Source organism: the organism of the source record quoted next, unplaced genomic scaffold (assembly GCF_019419815.1).
Source record: "Pyrus x bretschneideri cultivar Hongxiangsu unplaced genomic scaffold, Pyrus_bretschneideri_v1 Contig8, whole genome shotgun sequence".
Taxonomy (NCBI): domain Eukaryota; kingdom Viridiplantae; phylum Streptophyta; class Magnoliopsida; order Rosales; family Rosaceae; genus Pyrus; species Pyrus x bretschneideri.
In genome coordinates, this window is record NW_025999820.1 from 9,087,022 (window position 1) to 9,106,001 (window position 18,980).

The 18,980-nt window shown below is 35.5% G+C and overlaps 4 protein-coding genes across 6 annotated transcripts; 2 read left to right on the top strand and 2 right to left on the bottom strand.

The window, feature by feature from the left end:
- The first annotated feature begins 2,557 nt into the window (after positions 1-2,557).
- On the top strand, positions 2,558-5,523 carry LOC125473207. Of its 3 annotated transcripts, none has more exons than XM_048575706.1 (8): positions 2,558-2,690; positions 2,761-2,809; positions 2,904-3,010; positions 3,352-3,424; positions 3,801-3,920; positions 4,020-4,139; positions 4,489-4,679; positions 4,993-5,523. In XM_048575706.1, the coding sequence occupies exons 4-8, from the start codon at positions 3,386-3,388 to the stop codon at positions 5,009-5,011; spliced, it is 489 nt and encodes a 162-aa protein (XP_048431663.1). In that variant the 5' UTR covers positions 2,558-2,690; positions 2,761-2,809; positions 2,904-3,010; positions 3,352-3,385; the 3' UTR covers positions 5,012-5,523. The 3 variants fall into 3 exon arrangements, with proteins under 3 accessions (XP_048431663.1, XP_048431661.1, XP_048431662.1); XM_048575704.1 differs by having other exon boundaries at positions 4,489-4,636; XM_048575705.1 differs by having other exon boundaries at positions 2,562-2,690; positions 2,766-2,809; positions 4,489-4,636.
- On the bottom strand, positions 5,524-14,616 carry LOC103942514. The gene is made up of 2 exons (XM_048575703.1): positions 13,456-14,616; positions 5,524-5,620 (listed from the first exon to the last, which is right to left on the bottom strand). Exon 1 carries the CDS (start codon positions 14,434-14,436, stop codon positions 13,480-13,482), a length of 957 nt encoding a protein of 318 aa, XP_048431660.1. The 5' UTR covers positions 14,437-14,616; the 3' UTR covers positions 5,524-5,620; positions 13,456-13,479.
- On the bottom strand, positions 5,645-6,583 carry LOC125473021. Its single transcript, XM_048575238.1, has one exon. The coding sequence runs from the start codon at positions 6,581-6,583 to the stop codon at positions 5,645-5,647; it is 939 nt and encodes a 312-aa protein (XP_048431195.1).
- Positions 10,378-11,115, top strand: LOC125473022. Its single transcript, XM_048575239.1, has one exon. The coding sequence runs from the start codon at positions 10,378-10,380 to the stop codon at positions 11,113-11,115; it is 738 nt and encodes a 245-aa protein (XP_048431196.1).
- Positions 14,617-18,980: the final 4,364 nt, after the last annotated feature.

The following is an 18,980-nucleotide window of genomic DNA, read 5'->3' on the forward strand; positions in this document are numbered from 1 at the left end:
GAATTGGAATGGGAAACAAGATATGGAATTATACTGCAGATCCTCTGCGGGGCCCACTTGATGACCGACCTTTGCGCTGCAATTGGGCCTGTAAAAGCAAAATATAGCCGTTGTGAGTTTGACACGCGTGGGAGAAAGGTGGATCGTGTGAGAAGAATCCAATGACAGAAGTCGGTGTAAAATCAAGCCAACCTATTCACTCTATTATACGGGCAACAAAATATTTACATTAATTTTGAGCAACGGTGGACATTCTTAATCAATTGAATTACGTGTGGTTTGAAAATTATTTCTTAATCTTAACTTTTCACAATTATTTTCCAGTAAAATTCAGATTTTTATTGTTGGGAGTGATTTGTTTTGTTACACGTCGGTACTGCAAAAATAAATTTGAAGCAACTCTATATAACACCATATAATGATTGAATGTTGCTTATTTTGTTCATTTTAGATACATATATTTTTAATCAAATCAGAATTATGTAAAGTAGATAATTGTATAAATTTGGTTTCAAGATGCATTAAAACTAGGCTTATTAGTTGAAATGCCCTTTAAACTATCATTGAGTCTCAGTTTACCTTCTTAAACTGGTTTTGTCTCATTTTGCCCTCTGAAATGGACGTTTTCAACTCTTTTGTCTAACCTTACCCACTTCTGTTAATAGACTGTTAAATTTAATGGTACTTTAGACATTTTAGTTTTTACACATTTATTTACTTCTAGCCTACGCACTAAAACAAGTCTCAAATTTTTTTTTGACAACTGTAATTCAAACGCATAAATTTTGGACATTTTTTAAAATAAATTATTCAATCAACAGAAAATTTCCGAGTAACAAAATCATTGTATCAACCAAAATAAGGGTTACATTTGTTCGTATAGTCATTTTACTTGCAAGACATACATGTATTGGCTCGAAACTTTGCAACTGAAAAATATTCATTACAACAAAATCACTATACCATTAAGCTATGCTACCCAAAATACTTCCCAAACCGAAAAGATCATTTAAAGCAAACGTGCACAGTTTGAAAAAACTCATGCCTAGTGGAATCAGTGCTCAACAATGTGAATTTTTTTGTTTCAAACTATGCACATTTGCTTTAAATGATTTTCTGGTTGATACAATGATTTTGTTGTTTGAAATTTTTTTTATTAATTGAATAATTTATTTTTAAAAATGCCCAAAATTTATGCGTTTGAATTAGAGTTGTCAAAAATAAATTTGAGACTTGTTTAGTGTGTAGGATATAGGTTAATGTGTAAAAACTGAAATATCTAAAATACCCTTAAATTTAATAGTCCATTAACAGAAGTGGGTAAAGTGAGACAAAAGAATTGAAAATGTCAGTTTTAGGAGGTACAGTGAGACAAAACCATTATCAGGAGGTAATCTAAGAGTCAATTATCATTTCAGGAGCATTTCAACTAATAAACCTTCAAACTAATCAGAATCATGCACGGTAAATTGTTAACTCCGGATCATTGCTAGATTTTCATATTAAAATCATCATTCATTTCTAATTTAATTTTCTCACATTGAATTGTAATCAGATAAAAATCTACCCATCAAGAAACATAAGCATGTGTTTTGATTGGTGCAATGTTTTGATTGGTAATTTTGTTGTTGGTGGACCTCTTTGTATTTTAGTTTGGCCTTTGGCTTTGGAATAAAATGTCCAGTTTACCTATAAAAAAAAAAAAATGTGTTTCGAATTTCATATATAGAACACCTCTAAGAATTTTCTAGCACTAGTTTTAAGACTAATAACTAATATAAGATTTAACTGAATGGCATCAATAACGATTTAGAATAAAATTCAGCGTCAAACGTGTATATATACATACAGAAAACCTTTAAGTGAAGAGATTCTTATTTTTTTAAATAAAGATGGGAATTAGTTGTGGGGTCCACACCACATCGAATTTTAATGATCCGAACCGTCTATTTTTCAAGTTGTACCTCATAGATCATCTTTGCAAAACATTAGCCAAATCAGAAATATTTAAAACATCTAATTGAGTTCAAATAAATGAACAAATACTTTGTTATATAAGAAACAATGAAATTTGATCTTGATAATTAAATAGGCAAATTGTTTCGGATTGAATTGAAATTTTGTAAGGATGATCTATGAATCGAGACTAACAAAATAGACGGCTCAAATTGTTGAAATTCGATGTGAAGTAGGCTCCACATCTAATCCCCATTTTTTCAAAAAATAGGAATCCCTTTGTATAAAGGGCTGATATATATACATACACATATATATATATAGAGAATTGTTATTGACACTTTAAAAATCACATTCTACACTACAAACTTTCTATATTTGGAAAGAAAAATACACATATGAGGAATGTAGAATGAGATTTTTGAAGTACCAATAACAATTCCTTACCCAGATGTACATGAAAATTCACGTTAGTTTAGACTAGAGATTCAAATTGCATATGGAATGGGGCCTCAATTTTGAATTAATTACAATGTTGCCATTGATTTCTTTTCTTTTTGGGTTTGATGCCGACATAGTCAATCAATGATATCTTTTTTGTTTTCTTTTGACACTAGCGGCTTCTTAAGCGGAAGATCCTTTTGAAGGGAGGGGTTGCCTGGACTACCCATCAAAATCTACCCATTATTCCTTTAAATTTCGGAAATTTGTTCCACTCGGCAACAACTGCAGAGGTAAGCTCTCCGATAAATGTTCTAATTCACTCTTTATTTCGTTTTTTCATGGGTAATTAACTGATTTCAGGCCAGGTTTTGGACGCCTCGTGCTGCTTTCCAAAATCCTGTTCACTTAGGTAAGCAATTAAGACTTTTGGTTCAGTTTTTATTATGCCCAATTTTGTGTTTGAACCTAAAAAAATTTAAACTGATTTGGGGTGACTGAAATAGGCATGCTCGATGAGTGCTGCAACGCTGCCAACCTTGAATCAGAAAATACTCAAAAGGAAGAAGAAGAAGAAAGTCGTGGAGTATTGAAAGCTTTTAGCTTTGTGAAGGTATGCTTTTCCCAACTCACCTCTTACTTTTGTTGCACTGAATTGGTAGATTGGCTTTGAATTACAAAGAGGATAAAGTGTTTGAGGGAAAGACTGAGTGAGATTACAACTGAGACACATGTTCAAGTATAATTGTGTAAAAAATGGAGAGATTGATCGCCGTCACTCATAGCTACGTTTCAGGAAACAAGTTTATCTCTTGCCAATTTTGTGTACCCACTTTTTATTCATGATGGTTGATGCTCGCTTGCATCCCAATTTGCTGCTATAAAGTTTTGCATTTTACAATCTGTTCATGCTTAAACCTCTTCCAATTTTGCAATTCTGTGTAAATTTTGCAGCTCAAGATGGGACACATATCTGGGCAATGTTGGGATGTCTAGGCTTGGGTGGAGACGTGGACTTATGGAAGAGGTGAAGTAGCTTAGCCTCTATCTCATTAGCTCTTATCTGTTATGCTTAAGCTCATTGGTGCTGGCTCTAAGGTTTTTCGAAACTCTGAAGCTTAGAATCCCCATTCAACCACAAGGAACTAGGATAATTTAAAAAAAAAAATGTTTTGGCGTCCAAAAAGAAGAATGTGCAGTCCACCAATTTTATTAATATAAAAGAAGTGATGCAAATCCAGTAAAGGTGTAAATAAGAGCTATTAGTGGAAAAAATAGTTGTATAATTCCAGGCCTTGAAGAAGGCTACAAAATATATGAGAATAACGTATATTCGTAGTTTTTTTTTTTCCATTTCTCCCTTACGGTTTTTTATGCCTGTTAACGCTTGAACAATGATGCAGGTCACTCAAGCAGATAAGGTTCAGAAAGAAAACTCCACATCTGTTGCCAGCAATGCTCATGGGGAGAAGTATAGGAAACCAAAGCCTACAAAACCGAAGCCTTTTAGGTTTAGAACTGATGTATGTGAAACCTGTTGCGACCAATTTCTTTAATAAGTGTTAATAGCGTTGATGCTTTATATGATATGTTTTGGGTCCTATTTTTTTTTTTTTTTTCAGGAAAGAGGGATGTTTAAGGAAGCAACTTTGGAGAAAAAAGTTCATGCACCACTGAAGGAGATCACATTAATCAGGACTCCAGGGGCAAAGTCAACAAGCAAACATCAGAATGTGATACAGGTATACTTGGGAGCTACAAGTGCTTTGTGTGTGGTTTGAATCTGAACAATTACATTGTGTATCACCGTCATATAGCCAAATTTGTTATGTGTGATGGTGTATTTACTCATGACTGAAATGGATGATCTAATTTTATGCAATTATAATTTTGGGTTTCTCTAATTCTGTTTTTTTGTGATTTATGTGATGAAAGTTTCGATCTTCAGGTGCATTTTTCATATATGTACTCATCAAATGTCACGATTACTGTTCCTCTGGTTTTTTGGGCCACAAATTAAATTTTGGGGTTGTTTAAATTTGTTTAATTTGGTTCAAGATTTATCGATTCGATGTTCTAGGTTCTTTGTAGGCAAAACATTGGAGCAGTTGGTCATATTTGGAAGAGCAAAGGAGGATGGGGTTCTTGGTGTTGCATGAAGTTTGTGTATTAGATGGACATCCATCCTGTCTCCGACGGAGGAAATTTGATGTCACCATCTTCAACTTTCCTCATGCAGGTCATTACTCTTGGCTAAGTGAAAAGTACTCGGAGTTTATTGAGTAATTCACTAATTATTCATTTCAATTAAATGCTGATTAGGATGTTACGTGTAAATAGGATTGTAAATATGTTGTACATATATGTATAAACAGAGTTGTAAATATGTGTAAATAGAGTTGTAAACATTATTGGACATATAAATTTAGACTTTTGATGCACTATTTTTTCCCCTTCATGTAAAATTTTTGGAGATCATTACGTCTCAAACCTGGTTTTCACGCACGTCTCTCCATTTAAAGAAATACATATACACATATATCATGAATTTTATCTGTTAATCATTATTTTTGTTTTTATGTTTTCTGATTTCAGTTACCGTCATCGGCCGTGAAAAGTGTGCCGGACCGTACTGTACAAATCCACTCGAATACCAGGATTCGCAGTTGAAGCTCCCTCTGTGCAGTGTCCAGTGTTACAAGGCCATACACCGAAAGATGGCTCTTCTGTCTGCCTGTTGATTCGGCTGAAACTGGCGTTGCAGGATAGGCCTGCAGCACTTCATTAAAAAAAAAAAAAAAAAAAAGAAACCTTTCTCAAGTGATTGCAAAATTGGTTGACACTGGGAAACTATGACGGTTTAATGGTGGTTGGAATCATTAATCAAAAGTGGGTTTCTGTATCAGGAATTTCATGAATAGTATTGAAATATTGTGTATATAATTGACGGATATTTTGATCCCTTATATTGTTCAGGTGGTGAGATGTTGCCTCCAAGTTGTTGATCGAAATTAGATGTACTCTGTTGCAAAAACTTTTGTAATGTCACTCTGTCGTTGTTGACATGAGAGGGCTGTTTTGCTCCTTATTTTGTTCTTAATGTCAAAATTTCATAATGTCAGGTGATGAGTATGAATGGATTTGATATTTCTACATGTATATAAACAGTTATATATATATTTTATACAGTTTAAAAAACCGCATAGCGCGGGCTCCCCTACTAGTGTAAACTAATCGACGGATGATCTTAACAAGAAAGTATGTTTAGGAGAGAAACTCTGATGTGGATCAAGACCCTAAACAATCCCTCCAAACCATCTTCAATGCCTTCAATGCTTGAATCCAAGACCTCCAACTTTCGTTGTACAGATTGAACCTTCGGAGCATCCACAAAACCTTCACCTGAATTATGCACAACCATGTTGCCAACTGCAATATCTACCCTTTCCAGCTCGTTCATGCTTTTGCGTCGGTTGTTGTCACAAACCAACGCCCCTTTGCGCAACAAAATCGAAACCAACGACCATCTGCTAGGCCTTGGCTTCAAAATTGGAGTGGACAGAAATGAAGAAAGTGACTGAAAAATGGAGCTGGTGATCAAACTTGCCTCTCTGAACACCCGCACCATCGGGGCCAGATGGTTGTCGAGATCCAAAGGAAATGCTTCGTACTTTTGATCCATTTGCTTCAATGATGCCACGAACTGCACAATTTCCTTGTTCATCTTTTTCCTTATGCAAACATATGAACTTACAATGTCTTCGAAGCTCGAATCTCCCACCTTTCTTCTCCGAAGCGCAGATTGAAGATCTCTAACGCTTTCCTTCATGGTCAAAATGGAATCTTTTGTGTTTCCACATACATCCAAGTATTTGACAGAACTATCCAACAGCTCTTCAACCCATTTCTCGTTTTGGTGAAGGGCTAGAGCTTGCTGTGCCAATGGCAGGTGAAGAAGCTCCTCAATACAAACGTACAACTCTTTGAGACCACCTAGCCCTTTGCATATTGAATCCGCTTCTGATGACACAGGTGACGACAACGATGAAGATGTTAACTGTGCCTCCCAGACCTTGAGCTTGTTCAGCTCTTCCTCAGTTTTGGATGTGCTTGGATGTGACCTAACCGGCATACTAATTGATCCAACATTGTGAAGCTTTGAGGGTTTTGGAGAGAACGAAGCCATTGTTGCTCTTTTCATCATAGAAAGGTTGAAATTTTGTGAAAGTTATAAGAACTTATAGAAACTTATAGGAATTGGATTGAAGAAGTTGTGTTGTATGGTTTAGATTTCGAAGTCGCATATATATACCGATGTACAAATTTGAAAGAAGATGGGAGGGGAGGCCAGATTCGCCAGAAGCATCTTTTGGGTCCTTAGGTCAATGTGATCAACATGTGGAGGCCGGTGGGCTATTGTTTCATGGCGTGAGTTATATTGTCACGTCTTTCGCACCAAATATGAACTAAATATCTGTTCAATTTTAATATCAGCTTAATATTATTTTTTGGGTAAGGTATTATTCAAAAATTAATTATTTTTGTTTGCGGTATAAAAAATCAATCCAGTCGTGGATAATATATTATTACATGACTGTATTCTAAATACTTTTAAAAATTAATTGGCCGGCGCTGTTAAATTTTGGTTTCTTATGTGGTCAAATAACCCAAATTCAAAGAAGGTTGGTAGCAAAATTTTAAAGAGGTTGAGCATTTCAAAGTTCTTTCGCTGAGAAAGCCTTAGAATGTTGAATATCGAGAAATCCACATATCCATCAAGATCATGAAATCATTTTTTTTTTAATTATTTTCGGAATTTGGTTGGAAATGTGGGGTGTTAAACAAAATTGAAAGCAAAAATTATATTCAAAATAAATATGTATATGGGTTGCACGAGTGTCATGTCTTTCGATGCTCCCTTGAAGGCTTGCACCCTTCCAAATGCAATTAAACCTACATCAGTTTATAGTACTTGATTATGTAGAATTTGATGCGTGTAACTACTAGGTTTCATACTTTGTCTTCGAATCCGATTCTGGTCCCTTTAATTTTATGAGTAGTGAACGAGATTGTTGTTTTCTGTGATCTGTCCTCCTTTTTCTTCTTGATTTGGCCTTAAAAGAAGGAAACGATGATTTCTTGGTAACTTTTTGACAGATCTTTTGACTATTTGGCCAAATTTTTCTTCATCTTTGCTGACAGGTTTGAATAAGAAGTTTTTCAAGTACTTCTTAATCAAGAGAGATTTTTTAGTGTGTTTAGTATATAGGATGTTACATAACATGTTATTATACAAATAGTATGATATATATGTTAAAAAATTAATAACTTAAAAAAATAAATATTTCCATCATTTACATTAAAATATGTAGTATATACCATCGATATTCTTATCACAATGAAAATTTTCTCCGTAATCCGTGGTTTGAATTAGAAGTATCTTTGACCACTTATTTGAAAGTTTCGTAAGTTTTGGGACGGACTCAATGGAAAGGGAAAAGCTGAAAAGTCAAGAAAGAAAACTCCATATCCATTCGACAATTTGATTCAATTTTTTTATTCATGGGACATGTGAACTTGCTTCCTTTTTTAAAGATAAGCTGTGATATTCATTAAGAAATGAAGATAACCTGAACAAGAGATTAAGAAAACATGAAAGTTGCTCTCGCTAAAAACCCTTGCTGCAACTCTTTTTTTGATTCAAGGAAAAAACATGACTTACTATAAAGAAACTGATTATAAGAATTGTCCTATAATAATAAATTATTACTGAGTGTTCTCTATATATGACAGCGTGAAACATATTTTATTGACTTAGAAAGATGACATATCATATAATCAAAGTTATCACAACTCGATTTATATATAGAGAATAGAAAATGACATAAGGTGGTTCATATCAAACCATAACACCTCTTGCCAGTGAAACTACCTTCCTTAGTTGATCAGGATCGCTTAGTATGAACAAACTCAGAGGGGGTTAAGATTAGTGTTGCTTCCAAATATATCAATTTATTTGATTTCGTGACTTTGGCTTGGAAAAGAGACAAGTTGAGAAGATTTTAAGGTATATTACTATATTCTTTCAATTTAAAATACTTGAACTAAAGCATATTCAATAATTGATTTGCACATCATATTATTGCAAAGGGAAATGACTCCACCATATATCGTGGGAAATTGAGACTTAAAAATGACACATGTCACATTCACATTCTTAAAAATCTTGAATAATTTGTTGGGAAGTACGGGTCATTTTATAAATTGTTTAAAATGGTACAACGTCTTACTTCATATATTATTACTCTAATACATTTGGTTAGCAAAAACAACCAAAAAAAAGTACAGATAAATGTAGAAAGAGATGGCTAGCTGACTTTGTGAAGTTGATAAATTAATTAACAATAAGCATGGTTAAGATATAGGGTAGAGAAAAATTAGCATGTCATTGCCAAGTAAACTAGAAAGCAACCTTTTTCTTTTTTAATTTTTGATGAGCAAAATAAAAAAATATTTCAGTGTGACTGTAATCTCGACCATTAACCATCTTAAGTTCACGTTTATAAATTCACGTGATGTTATAATCACATTGAAAATTCATGTTGTCCTATTGTGAAAACTAAACGTGCTTCCCCAATGAAGACTTTCTAAGGGAGGACAAAGAGAGTGGCGTTGGAGCCAAGCCCAAATATCTAATTCTTTATGAAACCAATAAAGAGTTTTAGTAGTGGAGGGTACTCAAAACTTATTTGGGCTTGAGCACGCGTAATGTTTACAACTTTACGCACACGAATATGAAAAAGCATAGGAATATCATATGAAGTGAATAATGTTCGGCATAATTTGAATTATAAACTAATGGTGTGCCAAAACTAACCAAGATCAAAAGGATTTTGCCTAGCACTAAGGAACCCAACAGAAAGATGCATAGAAGCATCGATATTTTTTTTTTTGTTTGGAGAATTTGAAATGTTGTAGATGTTGATCAAATGCTTTTTAACTATGGAAATTCTTCACAAGGTCCTTTAGCCTTGATGTGCTAGTTGTTTAGAGTTTGATAGGAATCAGAGATGCAAGAAGCAAAAGGGAAATTTCAACAAGAAATCTACTTCAATGATTTGGTGATGAGAGGACTCAAATGAGAGAACCAAACAGAGAATCGAATCTAAAACATCTCACTTACAAGTGAAGAGAAATAGTACTAAGTGACAAATTTTATCAACTCTTTACTTCTATACTACCGAAGGAGTAGCAACACGTGTCTCCATAAGCAGCAACGTACGCTTCACACCTCTTATACACAAATGAAACAGTTTGGGGACCTTTAGTCTTGAATTAACCAATTTTAAAATGCATTTACCATAATTTTAATGGAGACATGAATAGTACAAACCACTCGTGCACATAATATAAAACTGATTAATTCCAATAATGATGATGTTAATCTTGGCTTTCTAACTACCATACATATATATAACATGTTACGTTTTTGTTTAATGCAATCTTGTCTTGGTGTTGATGAAGTTTCTCCAAAATTAAGAAAAGACACATTTATAAATAAAAATTGAACGGTAATGTGGCACTAGCGGAGCAATGTTTGTGATGACTTGTGATGCTTTTGCCCTAACCAATGCACCAAAGACAAGATCCTCATGCTAATTGCCATACCCAAAGAAATTGCAAATTATTGAGGCAATGTTACTCAAATACGTGACAAGGTAACCAAAAACCAAGGAAAGCCCACTCTGGCTCCACATGCTCCACATGGATTTGAACAGTCTTGGTTATCCCAACAACCCAACCACACCACCCCACACCCCCCCCCCCCCCCCCAACCAAAAAAAAAAAAACCCCCTCTTCTGTGTTAGTATATAATATAGGCATTCCCAAAGATAGTAAGGATAAAAAACACCTCAAACTTGAGCTCTTTAAAAAACAAAGAACAATCTCAACTTTGAGCTTTTTGTCAAACCCTAAACGATGGCTGCCAAGCACCATGTTATTAGATCAATCAGCTTGCCCTCAAGGTCTCACCCTACTACTCTTAGGGTTGAAGAGGAGCTGAACAGGCTCCAAACATCGTCATCTTGTGATTCAACTTCAGACTCAATCTGCAAATCTCTATGTGGGCTAGACGAGTTGTATGAGTGTGTAGATGATCTTTTACAGATGGCATCAACCCAACAGCTCCTTTCTCATGAGTTGTTGGATGGAGCACTCATGAGGCTCTTGGACATATGTGACATCACAGGAGATGCCATTTCAACAATCAAGGAACATGTTAGAGATCTTCAATCTGCTCTTAGGAGGAGAAAGGGAGACTCAAGCCTTGAAAGCAGCATTTCCAAGTACACTTGCTTCAGAAAGAAGATGAACAAGGATGCCAAGAAATTGATCACATCTTTGAAACAAGTAGACAATAAAATTGCAACATCGCCACTTCTTGAGCAAGATCACCATCTCACTGCCGTGATTCGAGTTCTTAGAGAAGTTCGTGTGAAGAACATGTCTATCTTCCAATCCCTCTTGGTCTTGCAACATCGCCTTGATGCTGCTTTATACAATCTATGCAAATCATCAACTGCTACATTTGAATGTGCAAATAAAAGATTGGAGGCTTTGGAAGTAACCATTGAAGGCCTTGAGAATGGTTTAGAGAGCGTTTTTAGGCGCATGATTAAAACAAGAGCTTCTCTTTTGAACATAATCTCACAATAATGTGCTCCCAAAGGCCATTTATATGTATCAAAAAATCCTCAAGCCATCCGCATTTTTTAGGATTCCTTTGGGATAATATTTTCTGCTATGCATTTGTAATGTATATATAGCCTTACAATGAAATACAATTGATACCCAAGTTCTTGAATCACATCATGATATTTCCTTGAAATTTTAAGTTGTAATGGATGGATTGGACTTGAGTACCAAATCATATATTGAACATTTATTATTTTACATTCTAGCTTTGTAAGAGACAGGTGGTGATCTCTGCTTAATTATCTCTCTCAAGTTTTTGCACCAAAAATCATTGGAGAACGGAGAATTTTAGTTGTATTTTTTTGTTGAAATTAATCTTGCAAAGCAGATAGGAGCTGTTTTTTTTTTTTCTTTGTTATCTCATTTTTGGATGGGTTTACCTAGAGTTAACTAGCTTATGAAAGTGAAAATTCTAATATGATGGTAGATAGGTTTTCAGTATTAGGGTTTGGGAGGAATTTCCAATAAAGTAAAGCTTTAGAAGGTGACCAATGGCAATTACCTATATAGTGACTCCTTTTTACGACGAGGAAATGTATTAGTTGGTTATTATTTTCTTTTCGAGGAAATATTAGTTGATTAGATCTGAAGGAATTGAGCTCTTTCGTATAAGTCAACGATCTTAAAGCATGCAGATCCCATACGCATCCATGCGAGTCATGCAACGTGGGTCTACCCCTGTCTTCACTCTCATCATCGCTCTGAAATATGACGTCCCGTGCGACTTTATTTGCCAACAAATTAAGACAACAAAAAACACTTTCTTTTAATCGCATTGGAGGTTGGAGCATGCGATGAGATGAGTAGCGCATGTATTAAGTAATGTTAAGGAGACTAGATTTTATAAACTAAATAATATTAAAGTTGATGATTCGATTATTATTTAAGTGTCACATTCCGGTTCGGGCCCCCATCACATCCCGGGTTCGAATCCACCGTAACACGATATTGTCTGTTTTGGGTCCTGACCACGCCCTCACGATTTTGTTTCTTGGAACTCACACGAGAACTTCCCAGTGGGTCACCCATCCTGGGATTGCTCTCGCGCGAACTCACTTAACTTGGGAGTTCCTATGGAACCCGAAACTGAGCTCCCAAAATGCCTCATACCAGATAGAGATGACATATAAGGCTTACAAAATCCACTCCCCTGGACGATGTGGGATGTTACAATCCACCACCCTTAAGGGCCCGAAGTCCTCGTTGACACACTTTCGGCGAGGGATTGGCTCTGATACCAAATTGTCACATCCTGGCTCGGGCCCCCACCACATTCTGGGCTCAACTCCACCATAGCACGATATTGTTTGCTTTGTGCCATGACCACGCCCTTACGATTTTGTTTCTGGGAATTCACACGAGAACTTCCTAGTGAGTCATCCATCCTGGGATTGCTCTCGCACAAACTCGCTTACCTTTGGAGTTCCTACGAAACCCGAAGTCAGTGAGCTCCCAAAAGGCCTCGTGCTAGGTAGATATGAGAATATACATATGAGGCTTACAGGATCCACCCCCCTGAGCGATGTGGGATGTTACACTAAGTGTAGATTAACGTGTTTATTTTTTATTAGTGACATGTCATTTAGTTTACAAATATAGTTTATAAATTTAATCTTTTTAACATTAGTTGTATATATTATCTCATGCATGGTGCATCTGTACTTGAAAACGTGAACAACTGCTACAGGCTCTCCATCAGCCCATTACGAATAATACCGCACACCATTCATTTGCGTGCCGTGCTGTTGTTGCCTCCCCAACATCATAGATTCATACATGATATGCCTCTCAAATTCTCACCCATAACCTTAATTCATCAGTATTTAACATTTTTGTTTCTTACAATTACTGTGTTGTACAATATCTAATTTTCTAATGGTTATGCTTCAGTTCTGACATTGTTTTTTTGTTTTTTTTTTTTTTTTTGGGTGAGAACAAGTTTAAAGAGACGGGAGACTACTCTATTCTATCTCTGCCCGTTGTTTGTCGGACTGTAGATAGTATCTATTTTGGATCGAAGACAATTTCATGTACAATTCATATTTTTGCTTTGCATTTTGTCAGTTTGCATTTCTTTTAATGGACAACAAGGTATGAATCACGTGTATATAAATAGTATTGTTTATCATATATATATATATATATATATATATATATATATACTTAGAACTTTTTACATGTTTAACATATGTTTAATCCACACAACATCGCATGGGCACCAATAGCTAGTTTAGAAAAAAACATGAAGAAGAATATACATTGATCCTTTAAATTCTGCCACTAAGGAGATATCTGGTACAAATGGAAACTAATCGACGGATGATCTTAACAAGAAAGTATGTTTAGGAGAGAAACTCTGATGTGGATCAAGACCTTAAACAATCCCTCCAAACCATTTTCAATGCCTTCAATGCTTGAATCCAAGACCTCCAACTTTCGTTGTACAAATTGAACCTTCTGAGCATCCACAAAATCTTCACCTGAATTATGCACAACCATGTTGCTAACTGAAATATCTACCTTTTCCAGCTCGTTCATGCTTTTGCGTTGGTTGTTGTCACAAACCAAAACCCCTTTGTGCAACAAAATCGAAACCAACGACCATCTGCTAGGCCTTGGCTTCAAAATTGGAGTGGACAGAAATGAAGAAAGTGACTGAAAAATGGAGCTGGTGATCAAACTTGCCTCTCTGAACACCCGCACCATCGGGGCCAGATGGTTGTTGAGATCCAAAGGAAATGCTTCGTACTTTTGATCCATTTGCTTCAATGATGCCACAAACCGCACAATTTCCTCGTTCATTTTTTTTCTTATGCAAACATATGAACTTACAATGTCTTCGAAGCTCGAATCCCCCACCTTTCTTCTCCGAAGCGCAGATTGAAGACCTCTAACGCTTTCCTTCATGGTCCCAATGGAATCCTTTGTGTTTCCACATACATCCAAGTACTTGACAGAACTATCCAACAGCTCTTCAACCCATTTCTCGTTTTGGTGAAGGGCTAGAGCTTGTTGAGCCAATGACAGGTGAAGAAGCTCTTCAATACAAACGTACAACTCTTTGAGACCACCTAGCCCTTTGCATATTGAATCCACTTCTGATGACACAGGCGACAACGACGACGAAGAGGTCAACTGTGCCTCCCAGGCCTTGAGCTTGTTCAGCTCTTCCTCAGTTTTGGATGTGCTTGGATGTGACCTAACCGGCATACTAATTGATCCAACATTGTAAAGCTTTGAGGGTTTTGGAGAGAACGAAGCCATTGTTGCTCTTTTCATCATAGAAAGGTTGAAATTTTGTGAAAGTTATAAGAACTTATAGAAACTTATAGGAATTGGATTGAAGAAGTTGTGTTGTATGGTTTAGATTTCGAAGTCGCATATATATACCGAGGTACGAATTTGAAAGAAGATGGGAGGGGAGGCCAGATTCGCTAGAAGCATCTTTTGGGTCCTCAGGTCAATGTGATCAACATGTGGAGGCCCGATGGGCTATTATTTCATGGCGTGAGTTATGTTGTCACGTCTCTTGCACTAAATATGAACTAAATATTTGTCTAATTTTAATATCAGCTTAGTATTTTTTGGGTAAGGTATCATTTAAAAATTGATTCTTTTTATTTGTGGTTCAAAAAATAAATCCAATCGTAGATAATATATTATTACTGACCTGTATTATGAATACTTTTAAAAATTAATTGGCCAGCGCTGTTAAATTTTGGTTTCTTATGTGGTCAAATAACCCAAATCATAGAAAGTTGATAGCAAAAATTTAAAGAGGTTGAGCATTTCAAAGTTCTTTCGCTGAGAAAGCCTTAGAATGTTGAATATCGAGAAATCCATACATACAACAAGATCATGAAACCATTTTTTTAAATTAGTTTTGGAATTTTGTTGGAAATGTGGGGTGTTAAACAAAATTGAAAGCAAAATTATATTCATAATATATATGTATGTGGGTTGCACGAGTGTCACGTCTTTCGATGTTCCCTTGAAGGCTTGCACCCTTCCAAATGCAATTAAACCTACGTCAGTTTATAGTACTTGATTATGTAGAATTTGATGCGTGTACCTACTAGGTTTCATACTTGGTCTTGGAATCTGATTGTGGTCCCTTTAATTTTAAGAAATTTTAACAAAACGTTCACGGTACTATTTACTTTAACAAAAAATTATATTTTTATACTAAAAAATCAAACTTGATACTATTTATTTTACTCTTTATTTCATCCTTATCGTTAAAAATTAAAATTTTCCAACCATTTTCAGTAGTTTTTTTTTTTAAAATTTTATGAGTAGTGAGATTGTTGTTTTCTTTGATCTTTCTTCCTTTTTCTTCTTGCTTTGGCCTTAAAAGAAGGAAACGATGATTTCTTGGTAACTTTTTGATGGATCTTTGACTATTTGGCCAAACTTTTCTCCATCTTTGCTGACAGGTTTGAATAAGAAGTTTTCAAGGTACTTCTTAATCAGTGGTTTGAAGTAGAAGTATTTTTGACCACTTATTTGAAAGTTTCAAAAGTTTTGGGACGGACTCAATGGAAAGGGGTGAAAAGTCAAGAAAGAAAACTCCATATGAAGCACATGCATTCGACAATTTGATTCAATTTTTTTATATATGGGACAGGTGAACTTGCTTCAATTTTTAAGATAAGTTACGATATTCATTAAGAAATGAAGAGAACATGAAAACAAGATTAAGAAAACATGAAAGTGGCCCTTGCTAAAAACTCTTGCTATAACTCTTATTTTGATTCAAGGAGAAAGCGTGATGTACAATAAAGAAACTAGTTATAAGAATTGTCATATAATAACAACTTATCACCGGGTGTTCTCTTAGCTTAGAAAGATAGTATATTATATAATCAAAGTTATCAAGCTCAATTCATATATAGAGAATAAAATATGACATAAGGCGGTTCATATCAAACCATAACACCTCTTGCAAGTGAAACTAGCTTCTTTAGTTGATCAGATCGCTTAGTATGAACAAACTCAGAAGGAGTTAAGATTAGTGTTGCTTCCAAATATATCAATTTATTTGATTTCGTGACTTTGGCTTGGGAAAGAGACAAGGTGAGAAGATTTTAAGGTATATTACTATGTTCTTTCACATTTAACAGAAAGCCGCATGTTAGAAAATACTTGAGCTTCCTTGCCAAGTGTCCTCAAGCAAGCTGCGCGAGGACAGCTAAAGCATATTCAATAATTGGTTTGCACATCATATTATTGCAAAAGGAAATGACTCCACCATATGTCGTGGGAAATGGAGACTTTAAAATGAAATATGTCACATTCACATTCTTAAAAATCTTGAATAATTTGTTGGGAAGGACCAGTCACTTCATAAATTGTTTACAATGGTACGACGTCTTACTTCATATATTATTACTCTAATACATTTGGTTAGTAAAAAAAATAAAAGAAAAGTACAGATAAATGTAGAAAGAGATGGCTAGCTGACTTTGTGAAGTTGATAAATTAATTAACAATAAGCATGGTTAAGATATAGGGTAGAGAAAAACTAGCATGTTATTGCCAAGTAAACTAGAAAGCAACCTTTTTCTTTTTTAATTTTTGATGAGCAAAAAGAAAATAAAATCAGTATGACTGTAATCTCGGACTTTAACCATTAAGTTCACGTTTATAAATTCACATGACGTTATAATCACATTGAAATTTTACATTATTCTATTGTGAAAACTAAAAAGTTCTTCTCCAATGAAGACTAAGGGAGGACAAGGAGAGTGCTGTTGGAGCTAAGCCCAAAAATCTACGTCTTGATGAAACCAATAAAGAGATTTAGTAGTGGAGGGTACTCAAAACTTATTTGGGCTTGAGCATACGTAATGTTTACAACTTTGTACACACGAATATGAATAAGCATAGGAATCTCTTATGAAGTGAATAATGTTTGGCATAATTTGAATTGTAAATCAAAACTAACCAAGATCAAAAGGATTTTGCCTAGCACTAAGGAACCCAACAGAGAGATGTATAGAAGCATCGATAATTTTTTTTTGGAGAATTTGAATTGTTGTAGATGTTGATCAAACGTTGTTTTAACTATGGAAATTCTTCACAAGTTCCTTTAGACTTGATGTGCTAGTTGGTTAGAGTTTGATAGGAATTAGAGATGCAAGAAACAAAAAGGAAATTTCAACAAAAAATCTACTTCAATGATTTGGAGATGAGAGGACTCAAATGAGAGAACCAAGTAGAGAATAAAATCTAAGATCTCTCACTTACAAATGAAGAGAAATAGTACTAGTCTATTGTACTAAGTGACAAATTTTATCAACTCTTTACTTCTATACTATCGAAGGAGTAGCAACACGTGTCTACATAAGCAGCAACGTATGCTTCACACCTCCTATACACAAATGAAACAGTTTGGGAACCTTTTGTCCTGAATTAACCAATTTTAATATGCATTTACCATAATTTTAATGGAGACATGAATAGTACAAACCACTCGTGCATATAATATAAAACTAATTAATTCCAATAATGATGATGTTAATCTTGGCTTACTAACTACCATACATATATATATATATATATATATATATATGTAACACGTTACATTTTTGTTTAATGCGATCTTGGTGTTGAAGTTTCTCCAAAATTAAGACAAGACGCATTAATAAATACAAATTGAAGGGTAATGTGGCACTAGCGGAGCAATGTTTGTGATGAATCGTGATGCTTTTGCCCTAACCAATGCACCAAAGACAAGATCCTCATTCTAATTGCCATACCTAAAGAAATTCCAAATTATTGAGGCAATGTTACCCAAATACGTGACAAGGTAACCAAAATCAAGGAAAGCCCACTCTGGCTCCACATGCTCCACATTGACTTGAACAGTCCTGGTCCCCCCTCCTCCCCCCTCCCCCCACCCCCTCTCCCCTCTCTCCTCTCCCCTCTCTGTATTAGTATATAATATAGTGTTGGAATGTCTCATATCGTCCGTATTAATGAGAAAATGAGAGTATAAATATGTTAACCCCACTCTCAATAAAACCGAGGCTTTTTGTTATAAAAACCCCACATCTGACGGATTGTGCATGTGGTAATTACCAAGTCGGGGACAATATCGGTATTGTTGAAAGTGGGTCTTTGGCTTGTCTTTTTGATAATTCTACATGGTATTAGAGCTAGGGAGCAGGCTCGTACTGTACTGCCACGTGATGGGTGGATTCCCTTGGCCTAGCGCGATGATGGTGGGTCCCTTGGCCCCGCGTGTAGGGTGAATCCCCTTGATTCCATGTGGTTGTCGATGTGTGGATCTCCCACGTGTGACCCACTAATTGGGTCTCACGTGAGGGAGTGTGTTGAAATGTCCCACATCGACCATATCAATGAGAAAAGAAGAGTTTAAATATCCTAACCTAACCCAACTCCACCTAAAACCAAGGCATTTTGTGATAAAAACCCCACACTTGACGGATTGTGCAGGTGGTAATTACCAAATTGGAGACAGTATCAGTATTATTGAAAGTGGGCCTTTGACACCTCTCTCTGATAATTCTACATATAGGCATTCCCAAAGATAGTAAGGATCAAACACCTCAAACTTGAGCTCTTTAAAAAACAAAGAACAATCTCAACTTTGAGCTTTTTGTCAAACCCTAAACGATGGCTGCCAAGCATCATGTTATTAGATCAATCAGCTTGCCCTTAAGATCTCACCCTACTAATCTTAGGGTTGAAGAGGAACTGAACAGGCTCCAAACATCGTCATCTTTTAATTCAACTTCAGACTCAATCTGCAAATCTCTATGTGGGCTAGACGAGTTGTATGAGTGTGTAATCTTTTACAG

Excerpts from the sequence above, each read along its gene's own strand:
- LOC125473021 (XM_048575238.1), bottom strand. The coding sequence starts at position 6,583 with ATGGCTTCGTTCTCTCCAAAACCCTCAAAGCTTCACAATGTTGGATCA.
- LOC103942514 (XM_048575703.1), bottom strand. The coding sequence starts at position 14,436 with ATGATGAAAAGAGCAACAATGGCTTCGTTCTCTCCAAAACCCTCAAAG.
- LOC125473207 (XM_048575704.1), top strand. The coding sequence starts at position 3,386 with ATGTCTAGGCTTGGGTGGAGACGTGGACTTATGGAAGAG. Across the intron at positions 3,425-3,800 it reads GACGTGGACTTATGGAAGAG|GTCACTCAAGCAGATAAGGT; the intron begins GTGAAGTAGCTT and ends ACAATGATGCAG. Across the intron at positions 4,140-4,488 it reads AACATCAGAATGTGATACAG|GCAAAACATTGGAGCAGTTG; the intron begins GTATACTTGGGA and ends GGTTCTTTGTAG.
- LOC125473022 (XM_048575239.1), top strand. The coding sequence starts at position 10,378 with ATGGCTGCCAAGCACCATGTTATTAGATCAATCAGCTTGCCCTCAAGG.